Raw genomic sequence first — 24,624 nt, forward strand, 5'->3', positions numbered from 1 at the left:
GTGGGAAAATGGAACAAAATTAAAGGGCAAAATTTAGGCTTCTAGGAATAATTCTCAGAAACAAGTATTTTGCTTATCAGCAAGATCTAGTCAGTGGTAAAACTGTTTGCTATCAAAAGAAGTGAAAAACATGCCAATGTGAGATGTTTAAAAAGACAATCCAAACAGCGAACTAAAAATAATAGTCAAAAAGAGTTTTGAACTGGCAAGAAAGCTGACGTAGGATCATCTGGGCAACTCATTTTATCTGTAGCTCCTATGTCATTCAAGCTACTGGGTTAGGAAAAAGGCATATGCATTTAATACAAAGCACAAACCAAGCAAACAATGTTTGAAAGCCTCTCTGCCTGGGAGCGGAGAGCTGCAATCCAGACAAGTTGCATTATGAAAAAAATAAAAAAAAAAAAATAGTATCTGTATGCCTCTCAACTTCTTAAACTTTTACGAGTATGATATAGAAACTAAGCAAAATAAACAGCCATTTGGCTGAAACCGCCACACTGCAAAACAATACTAATATCAACTAATTCCGACTATCCCATCTTTATCAACTGTCAGCTACCTTGGTTGGCATAAAGATAAGGATAACCAGAGAAATTAGCATAGCTTCTGTCCCTTTCGTAATTGTGGCCAAGAACAGAATAAAAATCAAAAGAATTTCCATGATATTTCTCAGAAATTCTATCGGGAATAATGATCTCTTATCATTCCCTACCATGACAATAGGTAATACAATCCCTTCTTTATTATTAAATAGTTTTAGTGTACACAAGAGCTCTGGACACCACTTAGTGCAGATAAAGCAAACGATATTTTGAGTGATTCCCCCTCAAATGTTTGGCCATCTTAAAATATACTGAATGCCTTCAGCTGTCACCCACTTGAATGGCAGCTGTAAGCACCAGAAACCTTAAAAGCTCACATTTGAGGAGGAGCTTCAGAGGGTGTGACATTGTCAATTCTTTAATATAAAGAACAAGTGATCATACCAACAGAAAATTAATAGATTCCTTTTCTGAAATAAAAATGTTAACATAGAAAAATTAAGGTTTGGCTTTTTATTTTTTTTTTTTATTACAGGCCCTTGCCCTTCAACAGTCTATGGAGGTTTCATGGACCATAATCTGGGCTTTGTTCTAACCAGAGTCACTGGACATCAGGGGACACGTTCAACCATCAAATGCTTCTTTGACGCTGTCCCAAAGACATTCTAGTTCACAGAGCTATCTGCTGCATCCATCAACTGTCCTGCCCCAAGAAGCAAGTACAAATATCTCTGCTGACTGATGGGCACTGCTGTGAGATGCTGCTGTGCATCGTTATGAGCTAACACCTCAAAAAGATGATTTATTTTGGCTCAGTATTGCAGAGCTGAAAATAGTTTAGTAAAGTTCTGGGATATTTTTAGATGAAACAAAAACATTGTTATCTTACAATGAATAAAAATATTGCAATAGTGAGGCACTATAACACCATAAGATATTTTAAGGCTGGGAAAGGATCAGCCAATAAAATTTAAAGTAGATAGCATGTGCGTGGCACACCTCACGCTTAGAGAATATCGCCTGATGTTGCAGAAGCCAATTATACTAAGAACGGCATAAAACTATGGGTTGCTGGGGTAGCTTGAATGTGCTACTGTTTAACTTATTAATTTAGAGAATGGAAGGAAATTTTTTAAAAGAGGCTCATCTTGCTCATTTCTACACAGATGTATGCAAATGGACTGAAAATCAGGCAAGTCAAAAAAAGCCCTAAAGCTGTTCTTTTCATATGCATTGAGGGGGGAGTTATGCTGCATCTCATCTCTTCCCTCTGTCTTTATCTTATGCTATGTTTAGATTCTAAGTTCTGAGTTGACTGCATTTCCTAGGTAATTAAAGCAAATTTTTGGATGTTAGACAAAATATCTCAGTAGGAAAAATTCAATTCCCAAAGCCAAATAGCCTGTAACGATAAGTGTTCCTTTGATATAGTTTCTTTGCATTAAATAACCGAGCATCTTCTAGTCCCCAAAAGATTTTTTCCAGTTGCAAACATTATCCATAAAGTTTAAATTTAAATAAATCATCACTTTCAAAAGCTCTTTGTATTCCATCCACATTAATTTTTATGTCTTATATCAGTCAACAAATATTGTTAAAAGTTCTCTAAAAAACATGCTTCTGAAGAACTTTGTAAAATAAGGAAGCTGTCCATCTCTGAAAAGGCTAAAGCTACAAAGAAGGTTTTCATGTGGCTTTTGCAAGCACTGTACTGTGTCTAAAACATTTCCACTTTCCTCCTTCCAGGCTCCCAGATCAAAGACCTTTCTCCCAGAAATGACCAAATGCCATGAGTCCTGAACAAACCCCAATTCTATTTTTTTCTTTTTCTCCCTTTTTCTTTTTTTTTTTTTTTTTTTTTAACCTCAGGGCCCTGCCATATGCATTCCACATGGCTGAAGATGGAACAAAAGCTCTTGTGTGTCTGCACTGATGCTCTTTTAACCATACAGGACACAAAAGCAGCATATACTGAGGTAGAATAAGATCTTTGTTTACTGTGCACTGATAATTACTAGACCCATTTTCTAAACAAAAAGTGCACATAAACCCTCAATAAAAAGTGATATAACACTGAATATTTGCTGTCATAACATCCCCTGTACTGCCAGTACACTGGAGAATTTATGGCCTATTTTAATTGTATTTGTACTTTATTACATAAATCATTTTTATTTTTGCAATGTCATCAGATTCAAATTTCTGCTTGCAGTGGAATTTGTTTTCAGGCACTGGAGCATTTGCTAATGGTAAAATTTTAAAGTTAAATTTCTATCAAAGGATAATTTATATTTTAAGTAGATTGATATAAAATGATCAGTAGTTCCATCTGCCATTCAAGAACAGAATTCCTAAGACCATTTATCAGAGCAGCATGAAAGCTACCCTGACAATATTGGGACTGTCCAGGATGCAGTTTCCAGTTCAACTTACACATAGAATTTGGGTTTTTTAAAAAAAAATAAATTTATTAGGAAGGCCCAAAGGCTCAGATCCGCACAGGCTGTTTCTTTGAATATAAACTGGTATATTCAACAGTTGAAAAAAAAAATTTTTTTTTAAATATTGGCATATCCAAGAATTAAGTGCATTCTGCAGAACAAATGACTAATTCATTATTGTTTACCCATATGCTTATTTATGTACCAGTTCTGAAAGTGAGAGAGTGGGATCAGGTATTTTTGTTGTATTTTGTAAAACTGATTAATAATGTTTCACTTTTTTTCTTTAGATGCATGTGCCCACAAACTTCAAAGAATGTACAGGACAGAAAAACCTACATAGTACCTGTCCAGCAGTGCTGTGAAAGTATTGTGCTACTGCTGGAATAAACCTTACACCTATTGATGAAGGAACAGGAAAATGCGGATTTCCATTACAGTTAACAAGAGGCTCTACTGGCAGCTGCAAGGGACATAACTTAGATGAGGAAGAATGGATTCCTTGGCACAGTAGATGTCAACCACCATATGAAATAAAGTAAATCACACTTTAAAAAGCATTAAGCAATATGTTCCAAACATATTTCTTCCAACATGGACGTGTCTAATAAAAAAGAGAAAAAAACCTCCATTCTGTCAGGAGATGAATAAAATATCCGCTTTTCAACTCAACTCCCTAACTGAAAAAAAACTGACAATTCTTGCTTGAATATCACTTGTAGATATTTCTACAGTATCTTTCACTGTTACTTAAAGTCATTAACTAGTAAAGTTGGATGTAAGAAGACACACCCGAAAAAATAGCCAACATGTGCAGCTAGCAGAAATAATGCTACAATTATGCCTTAACTTCAGTAATACTCCAAGAAAAATATTTTCTCATACAACAGAAGATAGATTTAATCTTTTTGCTTTTCAATGCACTAACTCTCTGTTCTACTTTATTTCATCACATCTTGACCACTCTGAGGCCTTCTGATTCTTCAGAGGAAGGATTAAACATTTACATTTATACTGTGCTGCTTTCCTCTGAACTCTAGGATTTATGATTCAGTTTCATATCCACAGATAGCAAATTATCTCCAAATGTTCACGAGTGAGTCACTATTAAGAACTACTGAACAAGGTCAATTGACAGTCTTTGATGTTTCCCGTTATTTTAAAAGTTCCTTTTGAATGTTTTGAATTTGAGTCTAAAAATAAAGAAAAAAGAAGGTGTGTCATTATATTAGAGATTTATTTCCTCCTTTTGAACTTAAAACACTTCAGCAGATCTATGGCTCATCCAGGTACTAGCGCAAAAGTAGCAAAAACTTTTAATCTTTAATATTTCACATCTCATCTTACCGAACAGCATCTTATTTTTGCAAAATTAAAAAGATTCAACTTCCTATCTCATGAAATGCAGTTAGAAATATTTGCCAAAATAGAGGAAATTACTTTGCTTAGTTTAGTTCGTACTATGGAATCTGGACAATGCATCCTGGAACTCATCTTCTAATTTATATAATGACATATGTTGGGACATAACCAAAACACTATGCGTAGAGACATTATTTCTACTTACTTTCCAGTAATACAAACTAAGGTGCTAAGAAAATCAGAAAGATCATAAACTTCTTTAAAGACTAAATTGCTAGTACTGAAAAAATTAAGTTAAACCTATACAAATGTAATTAATTTAGAAATTATTATCTCATTTTTAGGCACCTCAATTTTCAGCTTCTTGTCAATGTGATTATCATAACTTCATCTGCACCTAATTAACACTAAACTCCGTATTCTAGAAAAACTATTAATGGCTATGCAAATGACATGACAGATCTGCATGTGTGTCTATATTTCAGCAGCGATCAGCCCATGGCAGGGCTAAAAAGTAGCAAACGCGGGGAAGAGGACTTGCTTTTCACAAACAGAATATACAGTCTGCGCTTACTGACAGCACAACTACTTCCCACAACAAACCACCACACACTGACTGCACCTCCTACTCTCGAAGGCCTGCTCTGACACTTCCAGACTTTGAAAGAATTGAGAGAAAGGCAGATAAATTCTCTCCTGTGCTACTACCATGGAAGTTCGATGGATGCCAATATACAGCACAAACGAAACCTTTGCTAGATTATGCAGTACTGACATTCCTAATGATGAAAAATAATTTATGTAGGGGTAAACGGGATTCCACAGCAATTTTTAAACCGTAGCTGAAGAATCTTAGTTAAATCATCAGATCCAGCAAACAGAAACAGATCATTACCCAAAGTGGTGGAACTCAGATTACATAGTACTATATTTAAATACAACATCATTTAAACTTTTTTACCCCTCAGTTAGCTAAAAATAAAGCAAATTTGATAGCTGACCTATTGCTTTAAAACAGACATGAAACCTTAAGCTGCTTTTTTTGTTTGTTTATTAACAATTTCAACAATATGACAACTCCATAAACAGAGTTTGTAGCGACCACCAAAGAAAATCACTTGGTTTTGTGTTTGTTTGTTGTTTTTTTTTCCTTTTTGAGATGGAAAATTTGTTTTCCTGTCTCTTCTCTGACCCACCCCCCCAGCCCAACGGTGGTGGTGACTCACCAAGTGGCAAAAATGCAAGGCGGTTTCCAGCCATGGAGAGCTCATTGAGGCTTGGTAGTTGGCACAGGTGGCGGGGAACATACCACAGGTGGTTTCGGTCTGCAGTCAAGTACTGCAGCGAAAGGCACATATGCAGCCTTTCAGGTAACGTTATCAAACGATTGGTTGAAATATCCAGCGTCTGCAGCTCCCTCAGGTCTCCAACCTCTACAATCCAAACAGGAGGCATTGAGAATTATTAATGTAACAACATTAATAATTCACAAACAAGACCCCAAAAAAACCCACCCCTCACATAAATTAAAAACAAAGGTCATCAGTTAGCTGTGCTGTTTTTCTCCTAAGATACTGCTCTAGCAATCTGTGTTCAGAACTGATACTAATAATCTCTATCATCTTTATATTTCAAATGTTTTTTTATGAAGAACAGTTATCAGTTAAGCAGTACATATAAATATGAGATCTCTCAAGATAGAGCATTCCTGAATTGTAGCAATTACTACTGACAAAAATATCTAGCAGTTTCCTGGTCCTAAATTAGAACTAGAAAAAAAAAACCCAAAACAAAACACATTACATAGTGTGCTGTTATTGAGGGTGTTTTGCATGACCCCCAAACTCATGCAAATTCAAATTTTTTTTTTTTTTTTTTAATTTTGAGGATGCAGGGCTTATATCCACCTTACTTAAGATTTTCTTGCAATGAGACTTACAAATACATGCATAGCACTTCTTGCTTAGTGACAGTCTTTCACCAAGCATGCTTAGGAACAACAGCTCTGTCTTCATAATACAATTCAAAAGACCTAGTTGAAATTAGAAAAGAAATTTCTTAATAACCTGTAAGTTATTTTGTAGGAAGGTATTACAGTAAGTTCTAACCTACAGTTGCAATAATTACAGCTTCTAGAGATCATCTTTTTTAACATTTTAAGAATTTTTAAAGTACATTTTGTGTTTTAAATAGTATTGTCTGATTTTTTTATGTAGGTAATAAAAGAAATTCTTAAAAGTCTGCAATAGCTGATCACACAGGTAGCCTCACTTGTGCAACAGAGTGATTTTCCTTGTGTCTGGCCTGTGGGACAAAGATGCACCTCTCTAAGGACTAACAGATCCATTAAGCAGCTCTACAGGTTATCTCATTGTTTATTTAGTTATGCTTTTACAGTTACTCTAAAAATTGGATAATTCTATAAATTATTATCCCCAAACATGGGGAAACGCTAAACAGTTTTGCGTTGTTTTTAAATACTTTACAGTAATGAAACCAGCTCGTGAAGTGCTTGGTGCCCCTAATTCTTACTGCAGTTCTCAGCATCTTGCAGCACCAAATGTACTTTGCTCTTGGCTGAATGAAACCAGCTCTTGCATCTGATAGCTGCTAAAACAAGATTCACTAGAATTTTCTACACTGAAAACACCAGACAATCTACACAGTCCACAGTCTGCACAGTTTACAGCTCTAGCGCCCATTTTTTTTTTTAAAGATATAAATAGGGTAACACTGTTTAAGTTAAAGCTGAACAGAACCTGTTATGCCCTTAAGCTCTCTCTCCAGCAAGAGCTAGAAAATTCTCTATTCCCCGAGTTCTGAGGTAGCACTGTGCATACTACACCCAAAGAAGAAAAAACACTACATTAATTTCAAGCTGTCTTCTACACAATGGGAAAAAGAAACGGCAAATCTGAAGCTGACCTTGGGAAAACTGCTATGGTACTTTCACGACTGAAAACATGAAGAGGAAAAAAGGGGAAGTTATAATTGAGTATTAGGGATTCTCACAAAAGTACTAATTAAACAAAATGCATGTGCACATTTAAAAGGAGTTTCTGCCCACTGCAAACAAACCCAGCATTAGCTACAATAAAGAATCAACAACATAGTATATCCATTCTTTTATAAAATATTACTGACAGAAGCAGCTGCTATACACAGATGATCACATTCTTCAAACCTCTTAGTTTCGATGTCAACCGGAATCATAAGCTTTGTTTTAAAAGCATTTTGGTTTTTTTACTACAAGATTGAAAATGAATGGCAAAAGCAAAATAATCACTACTAAATAGCAAAAGACTACTGTGCAAAAGAACTTCAGTAGAACTCATTTTTAAAGAGTTTTATATTCATCACAAACAAAGCCATATGCTTGAAAACAGTGACAGGAAAAGAGCCACCTACATTCAGCCAAACCACTGACCACATGCAGTCAATAATAGGCCTAGCTATTTTCATGCACTAACCTTTTTCTCTGCCACTAAAAACAGTTTTCTAATTCAGTTTAGGTCCAAAATCCCATAAATGTTACGGTTGGCAAAGCTGGCAGAGTTTCAAAGGCATTGCTAGAATGATATGTTTCGAATCTAAGAGGAAATAAAAGTATTCTCACTTTATCCTTCATCCAAAAAACACATACTTGCCCAAAACTTCATCCTCTCTACCTTAATCTTCCAATGCATACCAGATGTAAACATCCACTTTCAACATACAGTGCCATATGTTACAGAAACACCCACCAACCCATGATGAAGTTAAAAAGTAAACCAAACAACTTAAAGTGCCATCAGATTAAAGGTATAACCCCCAGACTCCCCATCATAGTGTTGAAAGCTCATTTTGAAGAACATGCTCAGACTTTTACTAATGACACCAAATTGCTTTCAATCTCATTAAAGCAAAGGAAAACAATAAAGAGGAATAACACAAAATATAAACAGTCCATTAATAAGTTTTTCAAGCTTTTACTTACTAAATACTATTATCCATGCTTTAAAAATCTTGCAACATAAATACTGAAGGATGCCTTGGCTAACAAACACAGCGAAAGCCTTACAAATCTCTCTCTTGCTATCACCTCATCAAGCACTAGGGCATATATGAGATGGACTGGGGAAATTTCAGGCAGACCTAGAAAAGATAGCTATTCCCAAATAAAAAGAACTGACAAAGAAGGGACTGTTATTCAGAAATCTCTTCCCCGCCCCGCCCCCACCTCCAAGGATAAGCGAGACAAGCATTATACATCACCATTAAACCACATTGAGGAGTTCCAATTACTTTTAAATGAAATTCATAAATGTATAATTTAAAATTTATATTAGCTCCAGGATATCAAAATCAACATGGAAGAGCACTGAGCCCCATTTTGATATGAGAAGCCAGAGAAAAAAATCCTCAGTAGCTTTGCTAAACCTCTAATGCGGAGAGACCTGAGTCCAAACATGAAGTTCCTGTGCCCGTTCTTAGACCCAAGTATTTCAGCCGTGTCCATCTGCATGGATTACTGCCTTCACATACAGCTGGGCAATTCCATGGCTTGGCCATATGGTACAAACGTGTTCATGGTGGAGTACACATAAAGTGTCTGACAGACTGTAAATCCACACACTACCATACTTCACAGAAACTTAAACACAGGCTTATACCCAGAGTCCTGCCTACAGCCTTCCAAAGGTGGTTTCAGTGACACAGACGTACACATAAATACTTCAGACTGTATTCTAAAATGGCTAGCAATTGAGTAATTAATTAATCTTTTTCATCCTTGATAATTAGAAGATTCAGAATTGATTACCGTGGCTCCAAAAAGCAGCCTTTGCGTTCAGGGTAATAGCTTTCCCGGCCACTTGGAGAAAGGGACAAGTGAACTGTCATCCTACGTGTTTGGGTTTTCAAAAGAAAAACCACCACACAGGTTTATCTCTCAACACAAAGAGAAAAGAAACATCAGATTTAAAAGGAAGTGAAATCTTGAAAGAATTTCAGGAAGTTTCCAAAGTTATTGACCTTCTAGCAAAACTGATTACATTTGTATAAACATACCTAGCACCAGGAAAAAAGAAAAAAATCTATTTATGATTCAGGTGGTTTAAATGCCAGTTTTTAAAATTAATTCCATGGTTTTACATGAAGGAAAAAAAACCATCTGGAAGTAAGCAGCCTATACAACATGTAATGGTTGCCAAAGGCAATTCAAACTTCCTTAACCTTCTGAGGGTACAGGCATCACCAGCTGCATAACTCAAAAATAACAGTTTTCTTTACATTTGAAGAGCAATCCCACCTTTCCCTGTTGGGCCATAACCCAAAATTTCATCCAAAGATATATGAAACACATACACAATTGGATCTGAGTGTATGGACGGCATGGATTTACTTTAAATCAAACGCTATCTGAGTCTTTCCATCCAAGTAAAGGAAAACAGGGGACAGGAAAGTGCTACAGACCTACCTGCATGAGAATGCACCTCAAAGCAGGATATTAAGAGAAAGCAGAGAACCTACAAGGAATGGAAAAAGGGACTGATCAGCAAAGAGAGCTGGCACTTAGAGGTCAGGCCGCAGAAGTTAAATTAAAACTGCCAGGAGGCCAGGAAAATAGGAACTCACAGACAAACAAAAGGTTTCTCAACAAGAAATAAAGAACAAGAAATGAAGAACTGGTGTCAACATGGGGTAGAAATTAGGATGCCAGACCAAATATTAAATTAGCTTTTTGCATCATTTTTTCCTGTAAGGATAATGCTGTGTATGAGGACAGAGACAGAATACCTCATGGGAACAAGGACAAAGCACTGAAAATTACCACATCCATGAAATGAGGCTGCTTAAAAAATTTCCATCCCAGAATACTGAAAAAATGGGTTATATATCAAAATTGCAAGCTCAGGCACGAGGATTCTCAATGAATAAGACATTTTCTGGGATAGCAGCCTAGGGCTGGACAAGAAATGTAGAACCTGTGTTCAAAAAAGCCTTCTTAACATCAACTCGGCACTCTTCGGTATCTTAGAACAATTGTTCTAAGGGGAAGAGCAACCAAGGGTAACCAATGACGGGAGCGTCAACAGGAAGCAGACTGAAAATGCAACCCAGATCTTTCCAAATGTAAATCATGTTATACTGGCTTGTCTGTCTTTGATGAAATTTCTTGGTCAACGATAACACATGAGTACGACATCTCATGGTAAATTACTGGGATGGAGACAACATTACTAGTGGTGGTGCTCCTCAAGGGTCTACTTTGTTTAGAATTTCCATTTTCTACTTTGGTTAAAAAAAATACTAGGTTTTGGTTTGCTGTTGACACAAGCATTTAAAGTACTGCTGATATGATAGAGAACCTAATTATCATACAGGAAGAAGAGCAAGAACATTTAGATTAAAGTGATTGAGATAGAATGAAAAATAACAGAAAATAAGCATGATAAGAAGGTGCTGCGAGTCAGGCCTCTGCTTGAAACAATGAAGGAAGAGGAGGTCTGGCTGTACAGGTTCACCACCTAAGGATAATGAGCCACCAGTGAAAATAATTAACTTCTAGATATAGCCATCACTGTATTAGGAGCAAGAAAGTATGTTAATACACCTTTGTATTGTAGGCAATAACGATGATCTTGCTATTATCACACAAATATTTACATATGCCACCCTGCCACCAGAGGGACACAGAAGTGATCCTCTCTTGCCTGCCACCCACTCCGCTATGCCAGCAGCACGTTGTCACTGTTCCAAGGCTGCAGCACTCTACTAAAAATCTTTGCTACATACAATGGAGTAGTGCTTTCCAGCTTTGGTACTCAGAGGGACATATTCTTACAAATCCTTACAGAATCAAGCACTGCGATGACTGGCTGCAATTTTGAAGCACTGGACTTCAAGCACCCAGCGATCCCCCTCTATCCTGGGGTCTAAAAAGAAGTTGCTTCAGGAAAGGAACAGAAGGTAGCCACTAGAAGCGGCTACCATACTTCACCCTTGAAATAATGTTTTAATCGACTTCCATGAACCTGAGTACAAGATGCATTTTCCTATTAGACCTGTAAAACCATGTGATGGTGAGTAAAAGGTGTCTGAAGTCTTTCATACTTAAAAAGCTTATTACCTGTCCCGTTAGGAAAAAAAAAATGCAAGTCTCTATATATGCCTGTGAATGAATTGTGATACTATTATCAGTTTCAAACTGTAATGGACAGGAAATATAAGTTTAAATCACTTGATGGAAAAGATCTCCTTTAGATCTGCTCTGGGATGTCTCAGGAGGACTTAAACAGATTTTAAGATGGTTGAAACAAATTAAATAGCCTATTATATATTACATTACATTTACTGTCCTACCATGCAGCTCACATTTCATAGCCTATAAAAATTATATTTTCTAGCACAAATTGGCACTTATGATAGACCTGTGCCATCTTCAAACAAGGAAGTTTGACCGTAACTGAAAATTGCCATCATTAAAGGACAAAAAGGGGGAGGCAAACTGTATCACATTTACATTTTGACACGGCTGTATGCAGATCTGTTACTGCATTGTTAGTGAGAGAGCTTAAAAAAATATTCTGTTTCTCAAGCCTAAGAGAACTGAAGATTATTTTTTTCCTTGTATTTTTCCCATGTAGGCTAATATTTGCTCAATACTTAAAGCAAAAAAAAAAAGAAGAGGGACTGGAAGAGATATTGTGATACTGTAGCAACTATTTTATGAATAACCTGTTTTTAAATAAGGTGCTGAATATGAGTTCAAACCAAATTCTATGGAAAAAAGCCTCTATACAAGCTGATAATACTTGAATCTATTACTTTTAAAGCAATGCTCATGGCTGCGTTTCAGATATCCTGGCTGGAAAGAACAGGGGAAAAAGATCTTCTGGGGCAGGATTGTCTTTGTGAATGAACATAGTCATTCACACTGAGATGTTCCCAATTCTCAGTTACACCTACTTCAGCCATGGACTATACTGACTCTTCTCCAAAACATTTAAGCAGCAGACAAAACCCAAAACCAACTGAAAAATACATACTTCTGCTGAACATACACAAATAGAACCATTTTTTCCTTAACCTTGCTAAATGTCACACACAAATTTAGTACCAAACCTTATTTATTTTGTACCATCATTCACAAGCAAAGGTGAGAAAAGTGGCTTTCTAAAGTCCAATCATGCTAAACAATAATTTTAGTTCAGCTGAAAGTGGCTGAAAAGAGACATCAGGCAAGAGGGTCTCATTAAGTCAAACTCTTCTAAAGGTCAGTGGTTCCCCATCTTTTACCATAATTAAGCTTCAATTAACAAAACCATCAGCCTTCTGTATTTCACATGTCCATCACTCTGCTTTCCTCAGCATCAGCACTGAATCACCAGACAAAGAGCACATATCCAGAGTGGTTATTAGGTTGTGCTCCATGTTTCCCCTCAATGCAGGTTTGGGATTCAATTTTCTTCCATAATTTGATGGTCTCAGTGAGAACAGTTAGAACAAATCATATGATAAAAATACCAGAAATTAACATACATGAGAGACGTGGAAAAGGTGGGTGAAAGGGCAATAAGGATAGGGAGGGGGAAAAAATTGTTTATGCACAAAGGTAACTCAAGGCCATGAAATGATCAGGTTTGCTGTTTTTTTAGTTTGGTTTTGGTTTTTTTGTTTGTTTGGTCAGTTTGGGGTTGTGGGTTTTTTTTTTTTTTAGAAGACAACCTGTCCTTTCATTTTGTTCTAGTGTACTCTACCTAGTACTTTACTGCCCCACAGCAAGGTACTTTTGCTACATAAATAAGTAATAGATGTGAAATTAATACATTTGTATTATTCTATGGTTTTATTAAATGATATTCCAAATTTTGGATAGAGGAGCCAAATTGAAGTGTGAAGAGAAAGAATGGTACTTTGTCAAGTATGTAGCATGAAAAATTCTGCTAGCACCTTACAGAAAAGTCTCTTATTTAGGAAGTGATGTATTTTTGCTATTGTCTTTCCTTTGAGGAGCAGCCGATTTCCTTTTTCTGGGTGTTCCTGGGTGGTATGAACATAAACAAATGTGACATGAATAAAGCATGAGACCTGTTTCTCTTCTGTTTATGTCTTACCATCTTTACTGTTGTACATCATCTACAGTTCCCTGTGCACTAATATCACTATGTGGAAAGGCAGGGGGAAAGTCTTCCAGAAAAACTTTGGCATAAAATAAAGAGCTAATAATTTGACCTCAAGACGTCAGGCAGCTAGAGATGGCTACTTGAGTACCCTGCTTTGATTAAGTACAACAAATCAGTAATTGCCTAAAATTAAGGCAAACAAAATGAGTATCCTAAGGAGAGATTCAGGATAGTTCAGGAAGCCACAGAGACAGGGCTAGCCCTGGCTATAAATTCTAGGACAGCTTTTTCCTTTCTTCTTCAAACAAAAAACTTCAGATCAACACAAGGACCGGTTTCTCTGACAAACGAAGATTACTATCTCCTAACCCATTACCACACCAGTGTCTAAATAATCCAAGCAAAGACCTATCTGTTGTGACTGTTGCTATCAACTGTTTCCAACCAACTGGAAACAGAAACATCTTTCTTCCTTTTCTTGAGGTTAGCAGGGTTCTTTTTTTTGTCTTCCTCTCCAAGAAGTAACTAAATGCATAAGAAAAGCAATTGGTCCGAGTTCGATTTTCATCTTTGAGTGGAAAAGTATTACGCTACATCAAGCCAAGTTATGCTCACTTATCTTACTCTTGGGAGATACCAAAGAACCCCCTTCCCTGAAGGTAAACTCCATAGCAAAAAAAATGCAACTACAAATTTGAGTGGGATGAGGGAAAGGAAAAGAATGAAAAGGAAGATCTTTAGTTTGGCACCACACTTATGGCAGTGAAGTGGCCGTATTTGTTTTTCAAAGGAATGCTAATGGATGGGATTGTCTTCGCTGAGTCTTATGAAAATAATAGCTCTCCCAGGCCACTGGAAGTTACTACAAATTACAGCAGTAATTACAGGGGAGGGACTGGCTAAACATTCATAGAAAATATTCCCACTATAATAGAGGTGCATCTTTCTCAAATGTAAACTATGGATTCAGATGCCCTTTTCTAGCAGCAGTAACAGGAGCTTCTTTTGCTCCTCCTCACTTGCCCAAGCAGTGTCTGTGTGGCCACACAGCAGAATGGCTAATTCACCAGTTGAGAAGGGTAGGCAGGACCTAGTATAATGATACCGCTACTACTAAGAAAATGGTATGGACCAAATACTAACAGTTTCTAACTAAGATTATCACCAAAAAAGATGGTATCTGACTTCAAACAATACTAGCAATGTCCCAGTTTTCAAAATGCTGAGAGCAACTGCAAGCTGTATCTTAACCAGTGGAAGACACTGCTGTTTAGTGTTTCAAATCAGCACAAAGTAGACAAGTAAGGCTTGCAGTTATACTCTAAATCCCCCACTCAGTCATTCTCAATTGCATTCCTTTAGCTACACAAATAAGTAGTCTTAGTCCATAAAGCTCTCAAACATTAAAAATTACCAACTGGAGTATATTTGCAGTTGCTCAGTATCAAAGCCTTCCATAAAGCATGACAATTTAATGCAGATTTGGACAATGCTAAGTTAAACACGGGTCTTTATTTTAAATACCACTGCAATAAAATTAAGATAACTGAAATACAGGTATCAAACTCTGCATGTGTGACATGAACCACAGGAAAGTTAATCTCACATAATACCTCTTCTTTTACACGTTCTCATTAAAGGCATTTTCCATTTAGATTTAGTGTCAGCAAATGATGCATTTTATTTTGCCTCAATTTATTTAACAGACCAGCTGAGTAAAAGCAAGGATGTCGATAACAAGTAGTATTTTAACTCTCTCACAATGGTATGTATAAAATAAAATTATATTTGGCCAGCAAGGTCAAAATGGAAATCAATACATTCTAAAATTCTTCTGTTGCACAGCACTAACAATTTGTGTTTGTTCACTTTCAAAGACTGCATGACTTTGTTCTCCAAGCTTCCCTGAGCACTCAAGACCTACTAGTAAATTGCATTTGCTTAATGCACAAGTAAAATCAACTACCCGTTAATATAGCTAATCACTGTACATAAGTTACAGAGAGCTTATGGAAAGAAAAAAAACAAACAAGGGAACCAAAGAGACAAAAGTACATCCATAGATAATAAAGACTTGAAGAGTTTAAGAGGAAAACAAGTTAACTTTTAACATCCAACCCTAAAATTTACAAAAACTAAGCATCCAGACCTAATTTCTTCCTGTCACGATTGTTACTTTGATGCAACAAAAAAGAGTCTCAAAAATTTCAAATTAGTAAGAGGTTTTACATGAAAAAAAGAGTAGCAAATTATTTTAGCAGTTTAGTTCACAGGTAATTTTCTTCCAAAAACTGAATACCTGAATAGTGTCTATGAACTAACAACTACTGAATTTCATGAACAAGTTTGCAGCCATGTGCTGTCATAGCAGATACACACAGTTTCACTTTTACCAACCTCCTTATAGTGGTGAAGGATACAATGAACTGCAGTTTTCACCATTTACTTATTTATTTTAAAACAATGTCGGTAAAGGCAGTAAGCATGAACATAATCCTCCTGAAAAGCTGATTTTGCTTGTATGGCTTACTTTGTCTTTGCTTCGGACCCTCCTCTGAAATAAGTCAGTGCAGCAAAACAAAGTTAGAGCTCTTTGGCAGTGGCAGTACAGCATACTGAAATCAGTAAGGCGCTTCTAATGTAAACCTGGAATTTGCAAAGCAGTTACTACTACTATTTCCTTTTTCACACATTTACAAACTGATGAAAATTTTCAGAGAAAAAAGACCCACAGTTTAATATCTGTTCAAAGCTGAGGTTCTTTGAAACCCTGACTAAACACTATTGAACAGATTGTCTGTATTAAAGAAGTTTTCATACTACAGAAACACAAACACCATTTGTATATGAAACACATCTTTCTCAGCATACATCCAACTCTCCATCTCAGAGGTTCAGTCTCAGCCTTGTCAATACACATCTGTCTTCACCCATATGAACAGCTATTGGCAAATGTTTATGAGAGAGGCCCTTAGAACCTTAAAACCCCCTTTAAGTTCAGTTTTGCTTTTGGGTAACGGTTCTAAAAAGAAAGACTTTTACAAGTATTTTACAGAGCATCTGTTCTGAAGTTTCAGAAGTTTCATATATATCACGTGTGCCTTGAACCGGCAGTCAGTAAAGTCAGATCTTTGCTATAAGAAACATCAGCTGAAGAGTTCAGTGCTGACAGATGAGTTACAAACCAACTTTTTCTAAAATTCCTTCCTTCACTTAGGAAGCCAGACTGACATTAGGCACAATATGACCACTTCAGTTTAGTTTCTCAGAATATGTTAACTCTCAATAATAAGTGATGATTTTTATAAGAACAGACAGTCAAAGGGAAGAGACTTACTAGAAGTCCCATATTCTTCCTCGCATAAAGTAAAGACAAGCCAATACATGCATTGCGCAAGAAGGAGAATCCGCCTCATGACAGCCCCAAGCTATGTTGCTCAGAACATGACTGTTGCCAGCCATATCATGGAAAAACCCTCGTATCAAATTCCAAAGAGGAGGCTTTGCTGTGCTCTCAGTAGAGGATTCAGCATGTTGAGGGAAGAAGCTCCAAAAGGAGGGGAATGACACCCTGGAAGAAGTTTCAGTAACTTACGTGAATTTTATTTTCATGTCATTTTTTCTTATGTAAGAATAAAGTTGAAAAATACTAAAGATTCCTTTCTAAAGTACAAAAGCAAACAACACTCCCCCCAATATCTTAACATAGATCCAAGCATTCTATTGTAATAAATACAACAGTGATTACATTCATATTCAACAGTACTGAAGACAGTTGTACAGCAAATCAACCAGACAAGCAGTGAAGCATCCTGCCTTTATCAGAGATGCCAACAAGAATCTGGAGGGTGGGAGGGGATTTGCTAGGGTTATGAACAGAGTAATGATCTGTAGAGCTTTAGAGCCCACTCAAGTAATACATAAAATTAAAGCAACTAGGAATGTTAGGTTTTATAGTCTTTATGGCTTTTCAGATACATTTATATAACTAACACTTTCAAACACTTGGAGCAAGGCTACAACACAGAATTACATACCTACAAAATTAAATTCATGGTAGTCTGCTTTTCTAAATCTCAGATTCAACTCCACAGGAATAAGACCGACCAAAAGTAACCAAAGACCCTCCACTCCTCCTTCCTTCCCTCTGCTATGCAGTCAATAAGCTCACACAGAACAAACATCACAAATGGAATAATTACTGAATTCAAACACAACTGTGGCCACTTCCAGAGTTATTTTTTTCTGTGGTATATAACTGTCACAAAGAATCCTCTACATAAATCTCAAACCCAAGTTTTCAAAAAATCAAACATAAAAACCAAATAATTCTATTTGACCTTCATTATTTAGGTCTGTGTGCCAGGTCTAATCAGTTCTCACAAGCACATTCCACTTCTTAAAAACAGACTGTAGAAATAAATTTTTCAAACTAAAAGGAACAGAATGCATTGTTTTGATGCTACAGCCTGAAGCCCTTTATCTGAGTTTTATCAAAGTATACTCTATCACTGATCAAAGCAGCAATGACAACTTAATGTTCTTTAAAGTTATATATTGCTGCATAAACTTCCCACTTTTGTCTTGTGGCCTCCGGCTCAGCATGTCATTGGGAGCATATTCAAAGGTCAAGAGACATTCTTTCAGAAGCCCTCAGCTCCCAAGTGGCAGCTCTAATGATTGCAGGAGTGGAGAGTAGAGCGGGGTAGATTAATTCCATCAGGGCTCTGTTCTCATATACCCTAGAAAATTCAGGTTGTCGTTTCTTCTGTCAGATGTTTGAAAGACTACTTGGTACATTACTGTCTGAATTATTGTACATGGTAGTAGTGTTTCCATGCTGCCCTATTGCTGATTTCATTATTGTCTGAAGACCTTTTCTCACTCTAGTAGTGAAATCAGTATTTCCCTTTCAATTAATATTTTGCATATGCCATGTGACTGGCTGACTTTTTAAAGCAAATTTTGGAAGTTACTTGGATATGTGAGACGAAAAAATAATTTTTTTAAAAATATCTCTATTTTAACAATTTACTGAGAAATCTCAAATAGAGTTTACTAGAAAATATTATGCAATTTTATGTTTAATGAAATGTATTGAAATGAGTTGTACTTCAGACTTATTTAATAAAAAGGCGTAAGAACATGCAACGTAACTACCATGCTTCTACAGTTATATTTAAGATCTCCAATATCTCCATAAAGTTTTAAGCTTCAGATGAATGCTTGTCATGATTACTTAAAGCTCTCTCAACATCTTCAAAGTTCCTGTCCACCCTCCACAGAGAAGAGGAAAACCCCTGGAGAAATAAGGCTTACAGTGACTTGAGAAATCAATGACTGCTGAACAGAAGCACGAGCCGGGATTCAAGAGGCAGTACCAAATCTCTTAACAATAGAGAATCCAGTTAAATCTGCTCCCATACTCTGAGGAATGCACAAATCGTCCAAGTACCTCAACATTAGACGCAGTGCTCAAACTCCTTTATCTTGGCACAACGCCTTTATCTCCTACCTAAAAGCCCTTGAGGGGGACAGCTACAAGGGGGAAAGCCCATGGCCCAGAGCTTAGAAAACATACGTGTTCCTGCAAAGATTTTCATTTTCACAAGCGGAGTACTGCAAAGCCAGAAGCACAACAGGCTTGAGAGCACCACTGGTAATAATTAGGTTGGCTTTTCTCTCCTCCGTCCTGATTTCACCTACACCTCACCAGGTTTCTTACTAACTCCTTTTCAGAGAAGGAAAGGAACAGGACGGGGAGGAAGTATGGGGCTGGTGGGGCCAGATTCTGCAAGTCTGATGAATGGTAACTTTCACAAGGATCTCACATGGAAAAGTACAGAACAAATGGCAACATTGGTTCCTTCTCAGAAACTAGTATCAAAGGTCTAAAAATATAGGTATCTGGGATTTTGATGCTTCAGAGGAAATCAAAATTGACAAGAAGAAATTGGGAAACAGCAGGTCACAGGTAGCCTTGCGCTGACAGAGTCTTACCCTCTAAAATCACCTTTGTTCTACAATGTAATAAGAAAGCATTTTAGTGATTAGAACTCACATGGCGTCATTCTGAGAGATGTCTCTTTCCAGACATGTGATGCCACCATAACTTTCACTAAGATTCTGTGGCCAGTAGGAATTATCAGATAAAAAGGGAACCATTACAGGTCAATCTCTGCCCAGATCATGTGAGGAATTCAAATGAAATTAACATGGTCTGAAACACTAATGTACAGTGCCCTACTATCAGACACTCTTGGACTTATTAATGAACTCAGTAATCACATGAGCACACTGTTCATATTTTAAATACAGTCAAGCACCAACCAGGCAGAGATTTTTCAAATTAAAGCATCACCAAAACCAAAGTAGGGACCTAACAAAAAGTGGGACTGATCCAGTATCATTATCCTCTTGCTAAAATACGTAAGAAAGAAAAAAAATAATATTAAATTGGTGAAGTTATGTTACAATTCTGAACAACTTTTGTATGTTTTAAAAGTAATATTAGAAAACTCAAACATTTGGTCATTAGGCTTTTGCTTCAATGGGATTTTAGCCTTCAATTTATTGACATGAAACCTCAATGCCAGTTTCAGTTTGTCCCTGATCACCTTTCCACATACGTAATGACCACAGAAGTCATTTTAAGATCTAGGTTTTATAAAATTGTAGGTACTTGGAAGTATGATGCATTGAGCCATATCACAATTTCTTTTTTTAACTAAAAATATGCTCATTAGAAAAGCTTAATTTCCAAATACTTTTTCCAGTGATTGTGCTACATTAGAATAGCAAATTCTAAGATGGAATTTTCTAGTCCAGTAAGCCTAGTACACAAAAGCAATATTTGAATATGTAATTTAAATGTTACAATGAAAGACACTGATGGCTTCTTCCAGCTGTTTCCTATTAGTTTTCAGATTAATGAATTACAACACATACATACTTAGCACATGCATTTTTGAGAACCTGCTGTGCAACACCATAATGAGGAATACCGCAAGCCATTGTTGAAAGAGATAGTTTTGTTGGGTTTTTTTGTTTCTTAACGTCATTTCTGCTACAGTTACTGGAAATATTTCAGTTCCAGTATGCCCAATAGAAGCCTATCTGGAACAAAAGCATACATTAGAACAACATTTTAGGCTTAAAATATAGCTCTAGAATTTTTCTGACTATATGTTTATACTACTAATTTTTGCCAGCACCATCCAGTGAAATTATGAACGTGTTGTATACTAAAATATGTTGTATGATACTAACAAAGAAGCTTTTAAAAGCCCCTCAACAAGGGGGGGAAGTGTAAAAAAAGAACTGTAAGAAGGGACAAGCAAATAGAGAATAGTGAGCAGCTCTGTGTACACAGATGACTCATTCTGACACACTATACAGGTGAGGGTATACAGGAAAAACTTCAGTTAATGAAAATTTCCAGGAATTTAATGGAATTTTTTTATTCTCTGTCTTCACTTCTCTCCCCATAAATTTAAAGCACTCTGAAGTACCAGTAGTCCTCCTGAGAATTTAACCCAAACCAAATGCTTGAGCAAGGCAGACTCTGTTATAAAATCTCACACAACCAACATCCTTTAATTAAATAGGTACCACTGTGTTTGGACATGCACAAAAGCTCATCTGTAAGGAACAGCACTTGTACAATATACTACCCTGTGCTCTGGTCACCTCTATTTAGGTCACAAACTCCAACGACAATCAGTGACCATCCATGTTGCCATTTTGTTCCTAAGTCTTCAGAGATGACTATGATATAATTTCCTAGGGGAAATTTTTCTCATAAAAAAATTTCAGTCCTTATAGGCTGTCAGGAAAGGGCTGTGTTGGAGTTTATTCAAGATCAAAACATGTAAAAATCTTTTCCTCTTGGAAATCCAAAGAATGTCTTAAAGATACTATTAGGTATTTTTATTGTGCTTCTACATTAATACAGCCTAATTACTGAAGTCTCACTAATCTAAAAACCCCAATACAGTAACAGGTGTAAGTTTTGCATCTATTTAGGTAAAAAAATAATAATATTTGTTTTTGTTGAACCTAAGAGCTAATGTAAACCTTGGTATGCTGACTCTTGGTTTTATACAGTAAACTGAATCTAGAAATGAATTATTAAACAGAGCGTATATTTTATAGATCTGTGCAAAGAAAAACTTATTTTTAATAATGAGGCATCAACCTACTTCAAGGAAAACAATGTATTATGATAATTATGAAAAGATATTTTTATTTAGGAGTCCATGCTCCTTTAAACAGTCACATACTTATAGAGTGCAAAGCTCATGTAACCTAATCTATGTTTTCCTCAAATCCCCACAAGTCCATTTACTTAAAAACACCACACTCCTGGATGGGTGCCTGGCGTACCAAACCTGTCCCGTCGTACATATTTTTATACATGTTACTAAATTAGGAAAGCAGAGTGGACTAAGGTTATGCCAACTCTGAAAAAAGAATATGGTCTGCATCAGTCTGTGCCTTTGCTTTTAAAGTTACAATCATTATTTAAGAAATTTGAACTTTACTAAGTATCAAAGCAATCTACCCTAATCAGAGACGGTAATAAAAACAGAAGGAAAATATAGGAGGGGAAAAGGGGAGCACCAAATGTATCCTTCCCCATTTTGAAGTCTCTAAATCAAAACACAGAAAACAAGTTTAAAAAATGAGTTAGAACTACATATTTTAATGCCAGGGTCTAGAATAAGAATAGAATTATTGGCATGCTGTAGCCATGATCAGTGGAAATCTACTGTGAAAAGGAGGTAGGGAAAAAGTTGTGTTTATATGCCTTTAATTAAGATTTACTGAAATACCCTATATCGAGCTCTATTCAGAATTACTAAGTTGGGTATTCAAGAAGTCTTTACAAGTAAATACTGGCATGAATAGTAAATACAGAAACTGTATTTTATAGAGACTTTAAAATAAGTGAGAGAAATGAATATTCAGTTTTCATGTCTCGAAGTTTCTCTTGCCCCCAATTAGCAAAGCAAATTCCTAAGCAAAACAGACTTAGCAATAATCAATTAACATTCCAAGGTTTACTTTATAAATAGACAAAGCAGTAATCACCAATTATAGTTTGGTTTATAATTTTAGTAATGATTGAACCCTTCTTGTCATTACCACTGAAGTTACCAATGCAAGAGAAAATAAATGATCTACTATTTATCTATAAGTTACATTTTTCAAAATTCATCTTCATGAGCTCTTCCAGCCTTCTGGAAGCACAAGCTGTTTCAGTTACAAAACCTCACTGAACTTACCACTATTAATTTCCTATTAACTTAGAGGGTTATTAATTATGGAGAGATAATTATTAATTTCTTAATAACGGGTGGAAAGACTCAATCCTCCCCAATATTAAATATGATCAACCTCAAAAAGGTGTGGTCTTAACAAATGGAATGGGAACACCCAAGTTCTATTTCTGGCTAACACTGACTCCTGCTGTGGCCTGGAGCAAATCGCTTCTGTTAAAAACACTTTTTTCCATTCTGTAAAACGAGGATAACACTCCCTTATCAGTTTCACAGGATCTTTCTCAAATGCTTTGAAGATGAAGTTTTATAAGCCTACAAATGTATTTTAATGAGGCTTAAACTGACTATATTTCTAAAACAATTTGCCTTAAAAAGGAAAAGGAATTGAACAAAACTGAGATGAAGAGCATATATGCTATTAACCTCCTCTAAATATCATTGAGTTTGCACTTTAAAAATACCAAAGGCAGATGAATACATTTTCCTTCAGATTCTGCCTAAACGAAGCAAAACGGCAACAAGTGGATGCAATATGCAGAAGTCTCAAGAGACAATGCAGAAATGCCAATTTGAAATGGAAGCCACACGTTGCCTTATATGGGGAAGAAAGGGCATTTGCTAAACCTATCTTTGACTCCTGCAGAGATCTGTACCCCCCTTCATCAACACCAACTGCTGGGTGTTGACTGGGTGCTCCCCAGTCACCCGTGCTCTCGCTTTACAGATTAAAGAAATAGCATTGCACAGTTTACATGAAGTTTGGTATTATTTGACTGCATTTCATTTCTTTTTGCCTGATCAATGCACTCAACTCTTCATTTTGAAAGTTCCGTGACAACAAACACAAAGGGAAACTTGGTCTAGCCCATCTAAATGCAACTGCTGATAGAGGGTTTTTTCCCTTCTTAAAGAGAACTTTGCCAAAAGATGGGCTGGGATCATAAACTATACCCTATTCTTTGTTTAATTACTTAGCTTTTGCTCTTGACTTGGCAAAACATTAAGCTTTTCATTTTAGTAAATCTATAATTAACTCCAACATGTGCTGAGTAAACATAACCTCATTTTTAATTAAATCTTAGAACAAGATGCTACAACTTGCCATTTCTAAGGAGAAGTATTTCTCAAGTAATGTGCAATAAAAAAATCAAATCCTTGTCAAATATGAAACCTAAGTCCATCTGAGTATAACCCACCCTCTTTTAAGTCATCTGCTGTCCAAAGTGCATTCAGTAACTACAAGACCAAAGTGTAAACTTGAACAGCCATTACTTCACATCAAAAGTTTACAAGACTAAAGTCAAATCAAATCTAAATGGTAAAACAGCAAAACTGAGAGATAACCTTGGCTCTGGGACTCCTGAAGAATAATTTTCCAGTACATCTCACTGGATTATTTTGTATTTTTTTTTTTTTTGCAAATGATGCAATAATTCTTACACAAAGAGAAAATAAATACAATTTCTCAAGAATGAAAGGAGTTGAAATATCATATGCATTATAAACATCAGAAACAAACTGGAACATTCTAATTAGTCATTCATAGGTGAGAAGATTCAGAAAAATTTACTTCTGACAGCACATTCACATAGGACTAACTCTACAATTCTAAATTAAAATGAGACAAATTCTCTGAATAAAGAGAAATCTCTGAAAAATAAAGTTAAGCTACTATGAAAACATAATGTCAACTCTGTAAGTCAAGCTTATACATGAACTAATATAATACTATGAAATATTAATCAACTTTTGTTTATTCTGCAATTCTAAGATTTTTTTCAAGTAAGATCTCTGGCGTTACAACAATTCCAAATGGCCCTCAAGAATTTAGATTATTTAAGTGCTACAGTTAAATAGTAGAAAACGTCACAAAAATTTACTTCAT

The 24,624-nt window shown here is 36.1% G+C and overlaps 1 protein-coding gene across 6 annotated transcripts in view; it reads right to left on the bottom strand.

The window, feature by feature from the left end:
* The window catches only part of LRRC28 (leucine rich repeat containing 28), a 57,913-nt gene that overhangs the window by 18,409 nt on the left and 14,880 nt on the right, over positions 1-24,624 (bottom strand). For 4 of the 6 annotated variants that reach the window (XM_054213661.1, XM_054213658.1, XM_054213659.1 and 1 more), the window contains one exon: positions 5,575-5,781. The exons of 1 other annotated variant lie outside the window; for it this stretch is intronic. In XM_054213661.1, coding sequence (XP_054069636.1) covers positions 5,575-5,781 — 207 coding nt within the window. Of the gene's footprint in view, positions 1-5,574; positions 5,782-6,287; positions 6,374-24,624 lie in introns of those variants that run through there. One more of the 6 variants, XM_054213664.1, reaches the window with a different exon arrangement.

Source organism: Rissa tridactyla, chromosome 9, assembly GCF_028500815.1.
Source record: "Rissa tridactyla isolate bRisTri1 chromosome 9, bRisTri1.patW.cur.20221130, whole genome shotgun sequence".
NCBI lineage: Eukaryota > Metazoa > Chordata > Aves > Charadriiformes > Laridae > Rissa > Rissa tridactyla.